The sequence below is a fragment of the Ciconia boyciana genome, chromosome 9 (genome assembly GCF_034638445.1).
Source record: "Ciconia boyciana chromosome 9, ASM3463844v1, whole genome shotgun sequence".
Classification (NCBI taxonomy): domain Eukaryota; kingdom Metazoa; phylum Chordata; class Aves; order Ciconiiformes; family Ciconiidae; genus Ciconia; species Ciconia boyciana.
In genome coordinates this window covers 39,386,391-39,406,884 of record NC_132942.1, presented here as the reverse complement: position 1 = coordinate 39,406,884, position 20,494 = coordinate 39,386,391, and the positions used below count along the sequence as shown (strand labels likewise).

The 20,494-nt window shown below is 40.3% G+C and overlaps 1 protein-coding gene across 1 annotated transcript; it reads right to left on the bottom strand.

Annotated features, from left to right (window-relative positions):
* Positions 1-13,944: 13,944 nt before the first annotated feature.
* CLEC3A (C-type lectin domain family 3 member A) lies at positions 13,945-19,802 on the bottom strand. The gene is made up of 3 exons (XM_072873450.1): positions 19,688-19,802; positions 17,483-17,563; positions 13,945-14,336 (listed from the first exon to the last, which is right to left on the bottom strand). Exons 1-3 carry the CDS (start codon positions 19,800-19,802, stop codon positions 13,945-13,947), a joined length of 588 nt encoding a protein of 195 aa, XP_072729551.1.
* Between the last annotated feature and the right edge of the window lie 692 nt (positions 19,803-20,494).

Below are 20,494 nucleotides of genomic sequence, written 5' to 3'. Positions count from 1 at the left end.
ATGTACTCTTAAAAACCTGGTCATGAGTCCCCTTGAAAGTCTAGCTTTTATTGTACAAGATGTTTGAATTAAGGTATTCACCTTTCCTTACTGAATGAGAATATATGTTCTGTGGTTTTGAAGAGGGACCAAAGGGAAAGTTAATTCCAGAAATAGTCTGTGCTTGTGCAGCCTTTAAAAATGAAAAATAGATCTTTAAAGAGTAATGGTTAACAATGTGCCCTCATTACTCATGTTTAAATTGCTTTTCTTGGCACGAAACATTTCTATGCTGGAGCCTCTATTCTGTAGTTGGAGAGAATCCAGCATTTTAAATCTCTGATCAAACTCACAAAACTCTTCACAATTACTCTATCTTCAGTGGTAAAATGAAACCGTCAAAATGTGTTAATAAAAATCTTCAAACACACACTTTTGTATCCCTAAGCCAGACACAAGACTCTAATGGTGATCTTCTGCTACAAATATTCAACAAGTGTTTGGAATACTCAAATGTCGCATATGACAGTGTTAAAAAGCAGATCTCAGTCCTCTCAGCTAAAGATCATATTCCTGATTTTTTTTCACATTGTTCATTAGCTTCTAATAGCAAGCGTGATTCCTTTGGGAGCAGAGCTTGATAACATACAATTTAACTTTTTCCTCAATAAAGGTCAATTATATCTTGATCTTACAGAAGAATGTGAGGACCCGTCCTAGGTCCTGACACAAGAGGGGGAGCAGAGATGCCTACATAGTATACATACCACTGTCGAGCGAGGAGGTGGGAAGAAGCACAAGTAAGAGAAGCAGAGGTTCTTACCTTACCAAGATATTTCCAGCAAAGTTTACTATATCATGACAAAAAGTAGTTTTAAAATCACCTTTTAATACTGCCTGGTTGACATGGCAGCTAAGGAAGACTTCTAAAACAGTCACAGATTATGGCAGTTGGTGTGCTCTCACTTTCTCAGGATTGAGTTTAAAGACAAAAGGTGCACCTATAGCATCTGAGGCAGACAGTTGGTGTCAGCAGAGCTTCTCAGTTCCATGCTTAGTGACTAGATAGCTTCCAGAAAGGAAACTCATGTCTAGCTGTCTAAGAACATGTAACTTAGAGGATTTGACGCTGTAAACATACCCTATTCATTCTATCCTGAAAAGTATCTGTTCTCATTGGCTGTTTTGGAGAGGATAGCTTGTACAATTGCTACCAGGCAAAGCTGATCAGAGATCAGCTTTTCATTTTTTTTTGTTTCTTTCTCCCTACCCCCCTCCCCTGCATCCAATCTCTCTTTCTTCTTCCCTCCAAGAAAATAAAATTTGAAAAAAACCCTCAAAATTTTCTGCTTAGTTTGATCATTTTTCCCCTCCTGGTTTTTTGGTTTAACCACAAAACCAGACAACCCATTATTCACCCAGCTCCACTAATGAGCTCCTTTCTGAGAGTTTTTGTACCCTGCATAATGAAGAACATCTGCATCTTGTGTAAAGCTTGACATTTCCCTGCCTATTCACCAATGGCCTTTTTCTCTTTTCTTTCAATGACTGAATGGATTAACACTGCAGTACTACTAATGCAATGCATGGGAAAGGAAACTGGCAGAGTCTCCAGAACATTCTATTCTTATCACCTTCCCTTAATATTTCAGTAGAATTACCCAATTCATATGGTAATAATTTCCTTCTAATCAATGTGTCATATGTAACCTTGCTTATTTACTCCTACTTATTCCTACTTGCCAAGAAAGCTGAATGAGACTATTGGGGGTATCTGTCTTTCATGATATTGAGAACAGATTAATAATGCTGGCAGCATGCTAACAAAAAGATGTTTTTCATTAATTAACACTTACAAATAATTTGTTAAAGGTTACAGAGTGCTTAATGTATGCCTTAATAAACACCTATTACATGGACCAGCCAACCAATAAATTGCCTATAACTATAAAAGCTCTTCTGATGTGCTTAGAGTACTTCTCAACCTTTCTAAAAACAAAGGGCCACCTACTATCCTGAAAAAAATGCTGACTGCCTAGTCCTGTAGAAATGGACTATTTGGTGCATCACTGCCATAATGTGTTTCAAATGAATTCATTCTATTTTATTATTTATATTAACATATCCCTTTTTATTTTGCCTTGATGGTTTGGTCATGTGCATAGGACTGTTTGTGAGACCATTTTTTTGGAAGGGAGAGAGACTATTTTGCAGGCTACCTTGTGATGTCTGGCAAACCATCAGTGATCCAGGTTGAGGCATAGTGATGTATGGTACACATTGCTCATGTAAGGTGCTATTACCAGTTTCTTTATTAACTCTTACTAGAAGTGTACTCATGGACTTAGGTTCCAGTCATTAACATTATTGAACAGCTGCATACACACACACATGTGCAGATACAGTTTATATTTCCTAAGAAACCATCTGGCTTTAGTTTAACACTAGTAGAATATCGAGTTTCAGTCGGGCATCTAATGAAGAATGAAAAATCTGGATTTTAAAATTTTAAAAAAGGCAGCAAAACTTGTGTTCTGGTGGGTAAGGACTACATGAAGTCTCTTAGTGTCCCTGCTATGTCAGCAAGATCCAGTGGATGTTACTTAATTGCCATATATTGCCAAAAAATATTGTAGGAAAAATTATAGTGCTATTGCAGACAAAAGTTTGGGAAGATTCACATGCTTATAAAATCCCTATGAGCCCATTGTCTTCCATTTATCACAGTGTCTCTATAGCAGAGTATACAAAAGAAAGCTGAAGCTGTTTTCTTTGTTACCTGTCTCTGATCTCAAAAGCTGCATTTGCTCCATGTGCATTCCAAGATTCCACAATGTAAACCTGGCTGATCCCGAGAACTGAACTGGATTCTCCACAAGATCCATCCACTACCTCAGGTTTCTTTGGCAAGTCTCAAGATAAATGCTTCCTTACAGAATCACCTGAAGAATAATTTTTAAAAAAGGATATTCATATGTGATTATTTCACATTTGCTAGGGGAAATGCATGAAGTAGTTCACGTTCTTTATAATGGGTATACCAGCAAAATGACCTATGAAAATGTAGTCCTATATCAGTTAAACTCATTAGGAATAAGTTACAAGAAAACATAAACAAAAACATTACACCTGGTTTGAAAGATCCCTTGTCCAGACTAAACAAACTTGCCAATTCTTTAGAAAAATCTCAAAATACTGCAGCAGTATTAGTAAAATTTTGGACCTGATAACACTTTGAACTAGTTATGTATATTCCATTTTATAGACATGGGATGCAGCCTAGGCGATTAAGCAGTTAGAATTTAATTTCATTTAAAGCAGTGGAGAAATTCCACTGAGGTCTTTGCATAGAATTAGTACCAAAGTTTTAATAAACTGGAAACTAAGCAATGTTCACATAATTGTCTTTACAGAACAGATTTTATGAAATGCAGGATTTATGGTGGCCAAAGGGCTCCTTAGCAATGCCTTTCAACTATCTCTTATAATGTTCCAATATGGTTACAGTGATTCTTAGCAAGCAATATTCTCAGCAAATGTTGCGTTTTTGTCAGCAAAAGAACATACTACATGGTTGCAGGTAGTACGTATGATGATTAACAATGAGAATGGGTTGATAATGTCAATAACTCCAGAGCCAAGGTAAAGTTAGGCATGAGTAAACATCTTTGAAGATAATGTTTGAGCCTCCGACATTGGTGCTTGGAACGACGGAAGCTGTTTCTCATCTAGTGTACCAACATAATTATGCCTAGAGAGTACTGACTACACAGTCTTAAATCTTTACATTAGCCATATTTTTATAGGAAATGGTTTAACTTTGTGTAGCATGTATGAAATATATTTGCAAAAGGAACAGAAGTAGTTTTCTTTCCATTTCTCTGACCAATTAAAATTGTAACATTATAAATAGACAATACGTATTTGAACCGCAGCAAATATGTCAGTCTTCAGCAGATGACAGTGAAATTAACTGAAATAGTGCCTTCTCAAACTTGGACACATTTCCTAAAACAAATTTGTCTGCAGTATCCATGTTTGCACTTCACCGTATTGTTCTCTGCTTAATTAGATACTAGCCACGGTTTGTTTCATGCTTTTAATCTTGGTATTTTTCACATTGCTTTAGCTAGCGGAGACTGATTGCTCAGCTAAATATGTAAGATGATAATTAGTTTAACAGCATGTTAGATTTATAGAGCAGTTCAACAGTAACTCATTATTGGCTACACTAATCACATAGCGCACGCTAACGTAATTACTCTAGACGTACTGGAGTAAATATGAAATATCATGTTTACCAGCTGAACGCTTGGCATAGCATTACCTGATCCAAGAATCAAAAATAAATTTAATTTGATATGGGCTTTTTCATAGGAGGGAAATTCAGGGTCTCTATCAGAGGACAGGGTAGTTCTGGCAGGAGCAGTCCTTGCCCTCCTCACTCTCCCAGCTGCCGTCTTTGTTACCTGGCACCTGGATCCTTCAGCCTGGTCAGTCCCTGTGCTACTCCTACACATGCACACTCAACCGCTGTGCTCGGGATGGAGGTATACGTTTGTTATAATTCATCACACACCTCAGATCTGACGCTTGGGAAAGAAAGGTAACCTAGTGGCTGAGATACTGGGTCTGGAAGATTTCATTTTCTTTTCCTTGCTCAACAATGCTTTATTTCAATCCTTAATTTCTTAATGCTTTGGCTTTCCCTTTGTAAAATGGGGACAATTATCTTTCTTTTGTCTATCTAGACCATAACCTTTTTGGAACAGACACTTTGTTTTACCATGTACGCAAGATGGCCCTGAACACAGGACATGCTAATATTTTAAGTCAGAATAAGTAACTCTGATTACATATAGGGAAAAATTAAGCAAATCAGCCATCTTTTGAAGAGGGCTAGTTCTGCAGCTGCCGAGCACTTCTGGTTAAAGCTGATTCTTCCCTAAGAAAACAGCTTGCTTTTTTAATCCTTACCTCTTTCCTTTCTCAGGAGTCCCACAACTCCTCTTTCTCCTCCTTCTCATACTCTTTTTGCACCCCATTCCTCCAAAAGCAGACAGCAGGACTAGCAGGGACACATTTTCCTACCAACATGTTTAACACATGGTAAATATCTTTTTGCCTAGACAGAAACTGTGATCGAAAACACATTTCAACTGATTTTCTAGATGTCTTGAACAACAGCTCACAGACGAGCTATACCCCTGATATTGCACACTAACCCCAGCTCAACAAAAAATTGGCAAAAGTTACCCCAAAAACTTAACTTAAAGAAAATTTCCTAAAATTCTACGTATTTCAAAGAGTGAGAAACTGTTTTTGCCAACAGGTGCCGCGCAGGAGATGCAGCCCTTGCTCAGGAGCAGAGGCTGGAGGGTGAAGGCTCCAGAGGGAGTCTGGGGGCTAAGCGTAGCAGCCCGGCCCCCAGCCGGGGCTAGGCACGCAACCGCACCGCGCCCCTGCCGTACAGCCAGAGGCAGCCTTCCCCGCCTTGCGGATCCCCCTTCGGGACACTCACAGGAGAAGAGGCGCTCGCCCGCGGTCTCCTCTCCTCCGCGGTGCTCAGCGGGTGGCCCGCCGGAGGAGCGCTCCTCGCCTCCGGGGCCGGGCGCTGCGCCCCTGCTCCGCGGGCGGCTTCAGCACCGGGCGCGGCGGACAGCGCCCCGCGCAGCGCCGCCCCCGGCACCGCCTCGCCCCGGGGGCCGCGGGGCCGGGGCCGCCCCCAGCGCCGCCGCTGCCGGGGGCCGGGGCTGCCCGGGGGCCGGAGCCGTCCCGGCCCAGCCCCAGCGCTTCGGCGTGGCCACATCTCGGATCACTGCTGACCTCGGGGGACAAAAAAATCGTCTCAATAATAATAATCATCATCATCATCAAGCCCAGCTCGTAGTGGGCTGGCCGTTGTGGAGCTCTGCGTTTCCCGGACCGGCAGGTCCCGGTGCCCCGGGATGCGGCTCGGTGCCCCGGGAGCTGCCGTCGGGTGGGCGGTGAGTGCTGTCTGCGTGCACGGGGGAAGCGCGAAAGCAGCGTGGGAACAGCTCCTGCAGCACGCAAGAGCTTCCCCCGAAAATCCCTTTGCTCCTGCCCACCAACAGTTCCCTCTGGGTGCTAGCAGAGCCGGCAGGAGAGCCGCTCTCCCGGTGATTTCTGAGCAGGGACCGTGGAGGGACAGCGGTGATGTAGCAGATGGCATCGGTATTTAGGGCAGCCAGCGCCCACAGGCGCTGCTATGCTGGAAGACTAAATCAATTGCTGCTGAGATACCCCCTTAGCCCACTGAGGATTCATGCCTCTTTGGGGCTGGGAAATCATAGGAAAAATATCAGGGGTTTTGCTGCTCCTTTTCTTCTTGAGCTGATGTCTGCATTTACTAGTTTAAACACCTCCAGAAATGAAGTCAGGGTGATAGCCAGTAAAAATAGAAGAGGAATGACAAGTTCCTGTTTTGACCCAAAGTCTGTTAAGTAAATTGAAAACCAGTCCTTTTCCTTCAGTAGTTTGCAGATCAGGCCTTTGCACCCTGGATGGACCGAAGGATTTCACTAGTGAATACATCTCCAAAGCAAACACCACTTAAGACCTAGTTCTGCTTCTGTGTTTCCTTCACTGGGAAGGAAAAATTCACTGCTACTGAAGGAGGAATGAGTCTTTCCATTTACAGTTGAATCTTCTGAAAAAGCAAAAGGACCTAGCAACACCGTCTTTTGAACAGCCATCTTCTGCAGGAGCGCTTGAGAATGCTTGCCTTAAAGCAGATTGTACTTCAACATTTGGGTTCATCTGGTTGAAACCACCTTGATTTCAACAGGAGTCTTTCCATTCACTTTAAAGAACTTTGGGTCATGCCCTAATAATGCAACATTAGGAGGTTTCTGCTCCTTTTTCCCTAAGAATGTACATTTTATTTTTACAAAATGATTACCATTACATAGGCAAATAATGTAGTACTTTAGTAGAACAAAGAGAAATGCCACTGTGCTACTGAGGAGGTTCAGTATCCCTGGAAAAGCTATTTTTCATTATACTTGTTTAAATTAAAGAGAAGGAGATTACTTTCATTTTGAAGGGTTTCTTAATTACTAGTAGCTCTCATAGCTGTGATACAGTACAGAGAAAAGATGGCTCATGTAAAAGTACATCATTTACTTTAACAACTAAACCATCTTTAGAGTCTTCTGCACTGCTGCTTTTCTTTTTAACTACACCTATATTCGTCTTTGGCTATCCTGACAGAAGGGATCTATGTTTGTGGAATTTTCCACATTGCTTCCGCATAAGCATAGAAAAATAAATCACGGTGCTTTAGTACATGTATCATGTTCCCATGTTTTAGGTCTGAATTCATCTATCTTATAGGTAGCCTGTCTAATTAAATGTGCCATCTGCAGAAGCCTGGCCATACTGTATCTGCAACAGGCTTTATTCACCACCAAACAAAGTTTTTAAACTTCTTTTCTACTTAGTTGACTGCAAGTATAAGCCAAAGTAATACTCTGAATGTCATAGAGTGATTTTCTCAAGAAAAACCACAAGTGTTACAAGTTTGCTCAAACTAGATTATTTACCCCTGTACTAGATTATTCAAACCCCTGTACTATAAATTCTCCTTCTTTTCCGCAGAGGCAGTGCAAAAAAGCAACGCTCTGCATGCACCCCAGCCTCTGGGCTATTCCTGCCTAGCAAGTTGAGAGTTTGGCCATCTGTACCCTCATCTCAGGTGCTGCTGAGGAGGAGAAGAGGCTATCTGGCACAGTGCAATACTATGTTCCCCTATTTCTCTGAGCCTATAGACAGCTGCAACCTGAGAGAACAAAGATATCTTTAAAATACTCTCAAGCCATCCCCTCCTGCCTAAAACTTGGCGGGGGGGGGGAGGAATGCTGTATCAAGACCATCACTCCAGGGAAGTTATCTTTGGTTTAGACAACGCTAAGTGAGATTGGTGTTATATTTATCAGTGCAATAAACTGTTTCTAAGGTACCCATTTTTTAGTTTCCAAGATCTAGTACTGCTTTTATCCTTCTCTAAAGGGATCCACAAGATGGAATTTAACAAGAAAAGAGAAGCTATGGAGGCTTTGTAGGAGAAAGTCTATAAAAAACCTCCTATCTAGTAAATAGCAAATCAATAAAAAAGGAAATATTTCCAAACTTTGAGGAGTAATTGCAGGCCACAGAGGGGAAGAAATAAAGAGAAAAACGAGTAGAGTTCCTTTAAAGAAGAAAGTATGCATAGTTAAGCCTTTTTTTTCCCAGAAAATAGTGCTGGAACTGTTAGAGGTTTAGCTAAGCGTACATGGGCCAAATTCTGCCTCAATTTGTAAGCAGTCATCCAGCTATTAGGACAGATACAAACAACCTAAGATTGTGCATCATGTTTTTATTTTAGAATGTGATCTTCGACAGCCTAACTGCAAGTTACTTGGTCACCAGTAAGGCTAGACTGGTTCATGGCAGATACTCCTTTTTCATGTGTTGATAGTGATCAGTAAGAGGATTTGGGACTCCTTGAAGCAGATTGTTTGCTTCTTTCCAAAGGTGGAGGGACAAGGCTTGTACTAATAAGAAAATTCTCATGCAGTTCAAATGAGGCACAGCAAAACCCCTATAGTACTTTTGTTCTGCATAGCTCATTTCTCCTCAGAGAGGTTGCAAGGCAGGAAGCTCCATACCTGTGATGCAAGTAAACAGGCTTTTTGTATACAGGTGGTGGCTGTGCATGTAACCTCCATCTGCGTCCTGTGCTCAGTAGCCTTCTGCTCCCAGTGGGCTAATCCAGCTCCTGCTGAAGGCTTTGAGCTCACCTAGGTACACATATGCCTGGTCTCCTGAGCATAGAAGGGTGCTTCCAGCTGGGAGGCAAAAATTTTATCTGGGATTATATCCTCCAAACCCCTATCTTGGAGTCTACTACAAGAGGACTTTCTCCTTTTATAAACACCCCTACAGTGGAAGGAACACAGCTTTCCCGATAGCACAGCCATCTCTGTGGTCTGTAGAGCTGGCTTAATCCCAGAAGAAGGCTTAAACTGGAGATTAAGACCAAGAAAGCTGGAATTTGAAACCATTTCCCAACATTTTAATGGATTTCCAGTTAGTTTTAGTTAGTAAACATTTGACTATTTTCCAATTTTAAAGCTTCTGCTGCTGAAATCCACAGCATGCATGAATCCATCAGACAACCTATGCCTCAAGCACAGCTGAGAACTTTTCACTGTAACCCAAGCATTCAAGTGGGGATGGGTGCTTGATGTATGCTAACAAGCTTGGGCTGAGCTTAAACATGAGCAGAGGTTCCAGCTGAGGCTCTTTGCTCCTACAGAGGAATTTCCCTTGCTTGTTACTATTCAAAGGTAAGGCTCTCTGAGGTTGTTTCATGTTGTTCACAGATACAATTGCTGTCCTTCAGTAATTACCCAGATTTAGGCAGTTGCAGTGTGTGATTCAGACAAATCATATGCCTCTGTGACATAGCAACAGGTGACTTCATAACTGGTCTGAGCTTACTGCGATAACATCAGTGCCTCAGAAACACTCAGTGCCCCACAAGGTACTAGGATGTTGCTGATGGATGAAGGAGTTTAACAAGGTTGAATTTTGCACTGGTACTAGGGTGAGTATTCCAGAATAGATCTTTAAAGTCTTTTAAATTAGAGACCTGGCTACAAAAGCAAACTTCTATGTTCCTAGAAAATTTTCCTTTCCAGGGGGCTAATGCAGATACGTGAAGACTATGGAAAGAGCATATGGAGAAAAATAAATGGAAGGAGTAAAAGTCAAGAGAGAAAGGTGAAAAAGGTGAAAATACCAGTACATAAAAGTACTGTGCTTACATTCTTGTGTGTAGGGCCAGTTCTGGGCTTGGCTTGGAATTGTAACTTCCTTCCAACTCCAAACTGCTCTACTTTGAGCTTTATACTCCCCACTAAGCTCTCTAATGAAGGTCAGGGGCAAATCAGCAAGCCTTGGGCTCTGCTGTGCAGTTTGAAAAGCTTGGGAGATGCTCCTGAGCACCTCTCAGCTAATATCAGAACTCTCCCTTCAGGAGTAGACCAAGAAGGGTAACTCTGTAGTACAGCGAAGCTCTCAGCTGGACATTAGTGCTGACAGTCTTTCTTCCACCTTGCTTTCCCCTTGCTGGCAGGCAGTGTCAGCAGGCTCACTAGGATGAGGATCAGCCTTATTAATATACACAGGCAGGGCTGAGGTGGTCAAAAAGAGAGAGGGAGGAATGAAGCTGAGCTGTTGACAATCCTGTGAGATGTAGCGCAACTGAAGCCAGACCAAATCATGCTGGGTGTATATCATGTGTAATGAACAGGAAGAAAGAGCTTCTCCTTCCGACAACCTCTTGTAACTACCAGCCCTTATGCTAGAAACAAATTACTGCTAAAACACAGAGCAAGGCAGAAGCAAAGAGATGTGAACACTGCAAGGGACAGCGTCTTGCTCTAGTGAGAGATGAGTTGCCTAGGGATGGAGTGGAGAATGCTGACCTAACCCTGTGCCACCCCATAGGGTAACTTGACTGTGAACATCTTCTGTTATCAAGTCATAAAGGCTGGGGAGGGAACTCGCCCACTTAGGTGCCCACAGCCAGCTTTGCGTTCCTTCAGGGCAGGAAGGGGGAAGAATGAGACCTCCCTTGGGGTGAGACAAAGGAGGAGGGAAATCCATGGACACATCAGATGCAAGGTAGGAGGATAAATATAAACATGAAATAAGTGGGGAGAAAAATCACATATTACTTAACCTGTTGTGTGCTGCAATGTGAGGAATGTTTTTAGGCGTTTTTACGTTGTCATATCGTATATCCAGGGCACCATTCCTGAGGTTTTTATCACAATGACTGCTTGGTCTGTCAAGATAGAGTCCATGAAACATTTTGAGTTAAAAGAAGAAAAAAAAACAAAACTTTTTTTTCTGCCTAAAATAAAAATTTGCTAATATTTGTCATAAAAAAATAAAAAGGATGTAGACTTAGCAGCTGAATGGTAAGCACTTTTGAAAATTACTATAAAGTCTTTCAAAAAATTTTATTTTCTATTTTCTTGCAAAGATGCTAGTAGATGTTTGGACATGTTACATTAGCCTTTTTCCTTTAGTAAGCAACTAGAAGCAGTATTTGTTACAGTAATCGCATTTAAGCGGTACTTCGAGCTTTGTAAACTCTGCATTCTCCTGTTATACCACTAGGTGTGAGTGTTGGAGCTTTTTCTGTTGTTGGTTTTGCAGCAATGTGTATAAAAATTGCTATTGTGTGTCCTGTTGAATTTCCAGTCACCCAAGCAATTCCCAACTGAACCGTGATGACTATAGTGTGCAAATGGGAAATCACTACGTGACTGCCCACCCCCATGAGAGAGTACCCATCTGCAGAGCAGAATATCCCAACTGCACAGGAAACTCCGGCTCTTACATCCCTTTTGCCAGCTGTACATGCATGTACTGGGGAGCAGGGGCCCCTGGTGCACAGTTTTGTGTGACTTTTGCAGAGATGAGGAACCCAGAGTTGGAATTTGAAGAGAAAAAGTCACTGGGAGACCTCAGAGGATTTCAGAAACTAATTGCTGGAGACTGGTGTAGAGAAGGGAGCCTAATCTGCTTCAATGGAAAAGATGGGCAATACCACATGTTTATCAGGAGAGAGGAAAGGCAGGGAGTAAAGGTCTGGGGACAAGAACTGGTGCAGCAGCGGGTCAGAGCAGGCCCACCAGGCAGCAAATACTCATCCACACTCTGAGGTCACTTTGCACAGGCACATTCGGTCATTGAGAGGAAAGATAGTGGCAGTTAATTTGACAGGACAAAGTTTGTCTCCCTGCTGTGTTTCTACTTTGTTTTCTGTCTGTCTTGCTCCCATTGCAGGCATTTCTGGAGGAGTTTTTTATCCTCCTACCATCTCCTCTCCAACTCTATCCACCTGAGTTTTCCTCCATCATTTTTCCTTTGTTTACTTTATGTCCCTTTGTTATTTCTTAACTAAGCATTCTGCTGGGAATCTTCAAATTGATTACTGATTTCTGTATGGTGGGTTTTGTCTTTCTGCAGTAAATCACTACTAAACAAATAGTTATTTCTGTCTCTGGTATCTGTATCCACCCGTTGATAAATGTCCACCAATAATATCTATAAACATTTTCAATTCCTGCTTACAACTTTAGAAGCTTGGCTGACATAGATTGAATAGGTCATAAATTTATAAACTCCTCAAAGGTAAACAAGTTCTGGAATTTGTGGTGAATTTTCAATTTGACTGTAGCTGCAGGGATATGTTGAGATGCTGATTTATTTCAGACAAGCCAGAGGTAAAGAAGCCATATAAAATTGCTGCAGACTTTTAGTTGTTAAAATGTAGGTAAAAGGAATATTGATCCCAACTTTAGCAAAGGTTGGTAGATTTTGAAAGAAAATTGGAGATATTTGGGGACTTCTTGCTCCTTTATTTTAACTCAGGAGCTAAGTGAGAGAACTCGGAATCAGGCCTATTTTACAAATATATTAAGTGTTGGAAAATGAAAGTAATTACAACACATTAGTGGTGTGTTGAACAGTTGTATCTCATGCAGCACGTAGGCAAGCAGGGATCCAAATTTTGTCCTGTGGCATGTAGGTACACTAGTAAAAAAAAAAAGTATAGTATAATCTGCCCAAAGACGGTACCCCTTTTGAATCTTCAAGAAAAGTCCTAGGAAAGCATGGCCTTCACGTGTATGCATAAGCTGTCAAAAATACTACAATTAAATACCAGTAATCACAAATTTATTGCATAATTTAAGAAAATCTTGCACAACTAAAAGATAAAAAGTAGGAATTAGCCTCCAAGCAGCAATATATTTAAATATTTAAATGAAATTCCTTTACACAAGAGAGAAACTGCTGTTTATAACATGAAGGCAAATCTCTATTGTGAGGTTAAGAACAGCAAAAAATAACTAGCGCATTTTACTCCATTTTCAAATGTCAGGTGTTAAATTGGGAAAACTTGCATGTGGCCAAATGAGCCGCAGGTTGGCCCCACTCGTTTGTGCCAATCAGGTGTGCTGCCTGCCATGTAGAGAGAGGTGAATGAGCAGTGATGATGTGCCCAGAAAGGGGATCCTTCCTCTCTACTTGTGCTTCCAGGCAGTGTTACCATCTGAATTATAAAGCCTCTTCCTGATCCTGCAGGAGAGAAGGCTTTTGCACATCTTAGGTATTACACAGTAGAGGCATGATCTAGTCCCAGGCTGGTTTCTTCTATGGGAATGTTCCAAATGACATCTAATATTTAACCATAATTGAGACATTTAGAAGCAAACATGTCTAGACTAACTGATGTTTTAGAACAGCTACTTCCCCCATTTTCTAGTAGTGTATCACTTTTAACTCAGTGTAGTTTAAAAATTAACATCAGATTTTTCTGTGTCATTTGGCTTTCTTAACCCATAGGTAAAACTCTTGGTCACAGATCCATCCTGTTAAACTCTATAAGGATGATGGCCATTTTTCACAGGAGCTTACATAATCCCAAAGTCCCTCTTAAGCACTGGAACTGAAAGGATCCCTATGCCTTATATTGGCACATGTCACCATACAGCAATCTTTTGTAAACTTTCAATAAGTTCAGCAGAGCTCTGAGTTCAAGTAAATACTATCCTACCATGGAGATACAAAGTACAGAAATAGGAGGTGAATTCCAGCAACCTGAACATCAGGCTGAATTAATATGCCAAAATATGATACAATGTAGGTGGAAACATAATATATATTCCTGTACATAATGAGAGCACTCACTAAACATAACATTTTTAGCATCTGAATAGAAAATAAATTAATAGAGAAAACTTGTGTTTCAGGAAAGAGTGAGTACAATGCAGGAGATGGATATTTTTAACTCGCCACTGTCTAAGTGGGAGGGGTTACTAACAAGCAAAACTGCATGTTAACAACCCAAAACATGGACAATGTCATTTATATATGTAATTATGGGATCAGAAATTCACAAATGTATCTTTTGGCAGTACGGCAGACTTCATCCACCCACTTGCCTTGTGATGACTGAGAAAAAAAGACACAGTTTTCACGCTTCCCCCCATTTGGTTGGGCGCGATCCCAATTGAAGTACTGTAGAGCCATGCCATTGACATCAACAAATTTCCCTTCGTTTATCATGTCATTGACACCCAACCAAAACTCAGACACTCTAGGCATACTTTTCTTGCCATAATCTCGAAGGGTGTTTGTTTCATCGTTATTCCTTGGGATAGCCAGTGTCCCTCCCTTGGCTATGCAGTCTTCGTTGGCTTCATGGAAATGTTTGGTGCCTTCTGATATGAGGTAGCACTTCTTATGGGCCTTTGTCCCACGAAGACAGACTGTGAATAGATATTGGTTTGCATGTTCAGTAAAAGCTTGGGCTATAGCTTTGAATAATGTTTCCTAAAAGGATAATTTTCTAAAGGTATGTTGGGAATTAAGCAGACAAACCCTTCAGCAGGTGAAAAGCTCTTGCCTCCACAGAGTGGGCCTGAAAGTAGCAGTAAGATCAGACTTTCCTGCTATTCCTCATGTTCACATAGGACCTTGTACACAGCCAGCATGTTAGCGTGCCCTTGGGAACTCTGAACAGACTGCTCACAGGCGCTCTGCAAAGCACCTTGGACTACAAGGGACAGCCAAAAGCAGGGCATGCTTTTATAGCTGCTCCAGAGAAGAGGCACTTAAGAGGAAGGACAGACATAGCTGTGATCTTAACACCATAAAGTGCTTTGGAGAATCTTTCCTGTGTTTATGCTGATAAACCTCAAGTATGATCTTGAGCCCCAGATTCCCTCCAGCAATGTAATTCTCTCAAGGATTTTTTTTATTTTGCTGTTTCAGAATGCTAAAATATAACCCAGGCCTGTTGTCAGTGTATCCTATGTCTTCTTTTAGCAAACAGTCCTGCTTTCACACATTTTTACCTTATTTCATCAGTCTTAAAACTGACGGAATGGATGAGGTATGGATGTTTGTATTGTTGGCAGATGTGAGCTGGTAATCAGGAAATCTATACTAGGCTTTATAGTAAAGAGACAGATCTAAAGGTTTTTTCATATTTATGATATTTAAGTGCCAAAGAAAAGCAAAGTTTTATGAATTCACTAAACCTAGTTCTTAGCAAACAAAGGCAGGACAGAAAAGTGCTATTTTAAATGTGTCCTGCTCACCAGAAAAATAATTATTTGCAATTCATAATGCAAATCTCTGCCTGGATGGTTGATAAAAGTATATTTCCACCTGCAGAAGAGGACACATTCACCTCTTTAGCTCTTAATTTCTGGGCTTTCCAGCAAAGTCTATCCCTTCAAACTCTAAATTCAAATGAGGTAAAGTGACTTAAATCTATAAACACTTTTTAAAAGTATACACTTATTACTGAGCTTGCATGACAATCTGAACCAAATAATCTAAGCATTTGCATTTATAAATCTGTTTGCTTTTAGTTCTACTGGAACATATCAGGGAGGTCTTGATGTAAAGTCCAAATGTACTAGAACATTAATTTGGCATATGCTCTGTAACTGGAATTGCCTTGCAGAACTGCTGTCAGAGTTCTTCCAGCCCAAGGTCTGTGTGGGCAGGCTTGCAGGAGTGAATCCTTAAACTTTGCTTTCCAGCTCTCCTAATGCAGATATGTGAAAAACTGATTCTCCCAAGAAAAATACTTACAAGAAGAGAACCCTCCTCGAAAGAGTGTTCCTTCTGAGCTGAGGAAGGTAGCAAAGGCCTTGAATAAACTCCTGTAACAATTATTTTTAGAATCCTGCATATGACTACTTCCAGATTATTTAATTCATTGCTTAAACTCATCTTGTACTTATATTAGAAATATGTCATGAAAAAATCTTCTGTCCTGATGTTTTCTATAATCTGTTTCTAATTCCTGTCATCTGTTCTTGTAAAAAAGTAATTATGTATCTGATCAACAGGATATGGAAATCCACTTTGGACCATATCCTGTATGTCTCAGTTTTTTAGTATTTCCAGTTGTAGTATTCACTGCATTCCTTAGCTGCATTTTCAGGGTGGTCACTTTATATTAGAGCTTATCCTTCAAATTTTATCCTTTCCAACTGCTAATGGCCAAAGAAAAGTAATGAACATATTTGCTAAATGTTGAACTCTTTAACAAATTTATATTCATGGGAAAGATCAGAGAGACCTTATCTACTTCAACAATACTGCAGTAATGTTGGAGACTGGCGCGCTTTAGGGAGAAAGTATGTGTTGCTAAATGGCATGTGGCAACATTTCATGGTATGTAGAAAGGAGACCTAGGAAATTCAAGCAAAAGAAGAAATCAGATTGTAATGTGTGCCTTGGAGATGTCCGTAAGCTAAAAAAAGCAGCTCCTTCTTCAAGTATCACAAGGCCATTAATAAACGCAGTCAGAGCTAGAGGGGTGATAGATCTTTTTTTGCCAAATTTGGAATCCAGTTGAACAGTGTGGGTTCTGAATTTAGAATATAGCTTAAAATAAGTTTTGAGGATAGAAATCTCCTGGCTCTGGTTTCATTTCTAAGCCACTGCTTAGCCACTCTCAAGCTCCTTCTGGAAGCAATAAAAGAATTACTTTTAAACAAGAGTTACTTGTCTAGTACAGGCTCCCTCTTTTAAGAAATTTCTGAAGTTGTCTTATAAGAAATTTAAAATAAAAATATTTTGTGAAGCTCAAAAAGCTCTATGTAACCCAAGACGTGAAACAGGACAACCCAGATATTACCATCCTGAAGGAAAATATGTTCTGTTTCATGTGAATGATGTAATTTCCTCTGTAGTGTCCTCTTGTACATGTTTAAATGCCAAGTTTTGTGTCAACAGCTGTGAAAAAGCACAACTGTCTAGTAGGTGCATGTGTATTTACCCTTCTTATTTTGTTTGGAAATTTCCATCTGGCTGTTTAAATACTTAAAGGACTCTGCACATTGATATGGGATATTTCTGAACCCACAGTGGGTATCACTTTGAAGTTTTATGGCAACATTCACATTTGAATGTCACAAGCTGCATACTTTAAAAGGGCTCAGTCCTTTTAGCTCCCAATTTTGGGGGTATTCTCAGCCTTTTCCATGAATATTTTTGCCTTGATAGTTAGCCCATGTTCATATCAAAGCTGGGGACCTAACTCATTGACCATCTAAACCCTCAAACCCAGCAACCCTCATTGTGTTGCCTTTGTCTGATTATACCTAAAATCACAGCTTGGGGTTGTGCATAGCAAATACAAAAGTAGTTCTTGCTCCAGACTAATTCTTGCTCTTAGCAAAGGATCGTCACTTGTACGCCATTAGTTCAGACTTGATTTTACTTGAATGCTTCCTTCAACATTTGTCTCTCCATTACAGCTATGGCATACCATGCTCTTAAGGAGTTGTATTTCTCAGTCACAAATCCCCATTAAAGAGAAGGATGGGAGTGAAGGAGAGAGGAAAGGCAGTGATAACTTTTGGAAGCCATTGACCAGTGTGAGCTGCTTTACCTGTCTGAAGTGCTTGCATTTCTTTCAGAGCATTTACTTCTCGCCACAATTTGTCAATCTGGGTCTTTAGGTCATCTTTTTCTTAAATAAAAGAAATAGAGAAATGAACAGATACACATGCAAAAAGAAAAATATTTTTAAAATGTTAAAAGCTGTTTCAAAATATCATGGGTTTCTGCACTGCTGAGATATGTTTGGATTTCTTTTAAAGATTTTTCCTTAATGAAAGAATTCCTGTAGGGTTCCTATAAAAAACAGGAGGAACCCACCTTTACCTTTCACCCTCATAGTTTAAATCTCACTTTCAGTTGGACTGTGTCCTGGTAACTGTTTGAAAACCATGGATTGTTGCAGCTAATCATTGTTTACCGGGCCAGTATCTAATTTACAGCAAAATTTGTCTATTTACTTTTGAACCTGTATGCCATGGCATGTATATATATGACATACAAATAATAGCAAGAGACAAGTTGTGTTTATTCAAAGAAATGTTATTTCTGTGAGCATGAAAGTTTCACACAACTCTTGTTCTAACACAGTGAGGAACAACTAATATAATCCAACTTCCCAGTCTGCATGTATGCAGACAAATTTGCTGAGCTACAATTTCCCCTCCCTAGGAGGAGCCTTCCTCTCTCTCAGTAAAGAGAGGGCCTGGTGACTTGAGTCACGCAAATTCAGTCTGAATCACCATTTTGTAGCACTTACAAAAGCACCAAGAAGATGGTGGGACAAGAAAAGAATTTGCATGTAACCCCATTTTCATGTCCTCTTTTCCATTCTTTTTTCTTAATCATTATAATATTCCACCACCATCAAACAACTAGCAGGCATGTTTCCATTGCACAAGATGACAATTTGATTGCAGCAGTACCCAGACCTTCCAGAAGCCACAGTAATGAATATGAGGAATAAATGAGCTCTTTCACATGTAGCAGAACTAACAAAACAACAGTTCCTACAGATCTGTGTTACATCACCTAATCCTCCAGCTGCACCCCAGAAAGCTCATCTCTTTTCCATATTTTCTACTGCCTGTGGGGATAACCCCAGCTGTTCTTCGTGACTCCCTGGTTCCCCAGGCAGGACTCCCAGTTCCTCAATCCATGCTCCTCCCTGCAATTCCCAGTTCACAGTAGCCTCTCTATGTCCCCTGTCTGCTTCAAAAGAAGCAAAAAGCAGAACAAGGTGAGCTCCTGGTGCAACCTTTTTATAGTGGGACACTAATGCAGATTTTTTTTTTCCCCCCTCATTCTGAATTTCATAAAATTTTGGGAAACTTATCCTCAGGAGCTCCATTCTTCTGCCAAATTGTTTCAGTTTGTGGAAGGTTGACAGACAAATGTGCTGGCAAAACAACTGTCTAAGCAGCCTGTCCTTAGGACACCAAGCTAAAAACTATAGAAATTCAAAAGGAGAAGGAAGTATATATAACTGTATAGCTCCAGAGCAGTGTAATCATGTTGTACAATGGCTTCATTAAAGCTGCGTTTTTTTCATTGACCAGGAGTTTAAATATTTGCCATTAGTGTAACCTCCATCATATCCTCTTATTAGAAATAAGTCTTTAAATTAAATACGCAGACATTTCCAAACAACATTCAGCGGGTTTTTATTTGCTCTGTAAGCTTTGCTCTGGGAATTTATGCTTTACCTTTTTCTGCTAATTCTTTTTCATTAGTTTGACTTGCCATTTCACAGTTAGTATTTGTCACACAGGTAAAGTAATATTCCACAAATATTAGACAGACATTCTGTTAAAATTAGGAAGTGGTACAAAAATCTGAATAATAACCCTTGGATACTGAATATTTTATTCTGCTTTTTTCCACCATATATACATGAATTTCGATTCTTCTGATCTTAGTCAATATAACTATGTAACTAAGAATGATCAGAGAGAGTCCCCTCTCAGCTGTACCTCTGAGTCCTAAATAACGTCGACAGAGATGAATAGGCATAACAGAGCAATATATTTACAACTGTTATACAGCTCTATTTCCATAACTCATTCCGCCACCTTATTTTTAGCTTTGCTAACTCACATAAAATATTTTAAAGACAGATATAATATAGACTCAACTGTCCTTTGTTAATAAGCATTTGTATAAGGTTAGTTTCTGGTTCATGCAATGTTATTTAAGTACATAGTAAACTTGCATAGTTTATAAGCTTCTATTCCTCCTCCCAGTTAAAACCCAGTACCTTTCACTCTACGTTTGCTGTGCTTCCTGGCTTTGAATTTGGAAGCCTCGCTGATGGTCTGATCCAGCAGTAGTATACTTATGAGTAGAAAAATCATAAGTCCAGTTTGTGCCATGTCTCTTCTAAAGAACTTAAGAAGCTTCAAGAGATTCTCCTTAGCAGCTCTGAGAGCAAGTCACATAGACACATCTCAGTAGGGACTGACTGAGGTCAGTTTTATAAAAGTGTAGTGATAGGGTTGGCTGCACTCCTTGCTTACGAAATGTGTTTAATACTTAAGCTGGCTGTAGCATAAGGCACCCCCTTGTTCTCAAATCTCATCTGAAATTCCTGTTCCCGTTTTGAGCTGGGACAGGTTGCTTTTACAGAGGCTGTACCAGCACTGAACAGTGCACTGATTGCCACTAATGAGCGCCATATCTCCTGTTTTTACTTTGAGGCCAAAATGTATGTAAAAGCAGATGGATGCTCAAAAACACCTTGTGCAATGCCAGCCTCAAGGAGGGGTAGCCAAAAGATTTCTACAAATATAACCGGCTCACCCAGCATGGCTCTGACCCAAGCTGGCTAAGTCATGACAATGGTCATGATCTTATTTACATTGAAACAAAAAAATAATTTACTCACTCCTGAGTAAATGCAAACATTGCAGTTCCACACACACACATATATATATACACACACTAAGATCGCATCATGTGAGAAGTGCAATTATTAATTTATGAAGAGTTAATACCTAATAGATATGACTGCATTTCTGATTAAGAACAGTATGTGCTGTCAGCAGGGTCTAATCAGGGGAACAAA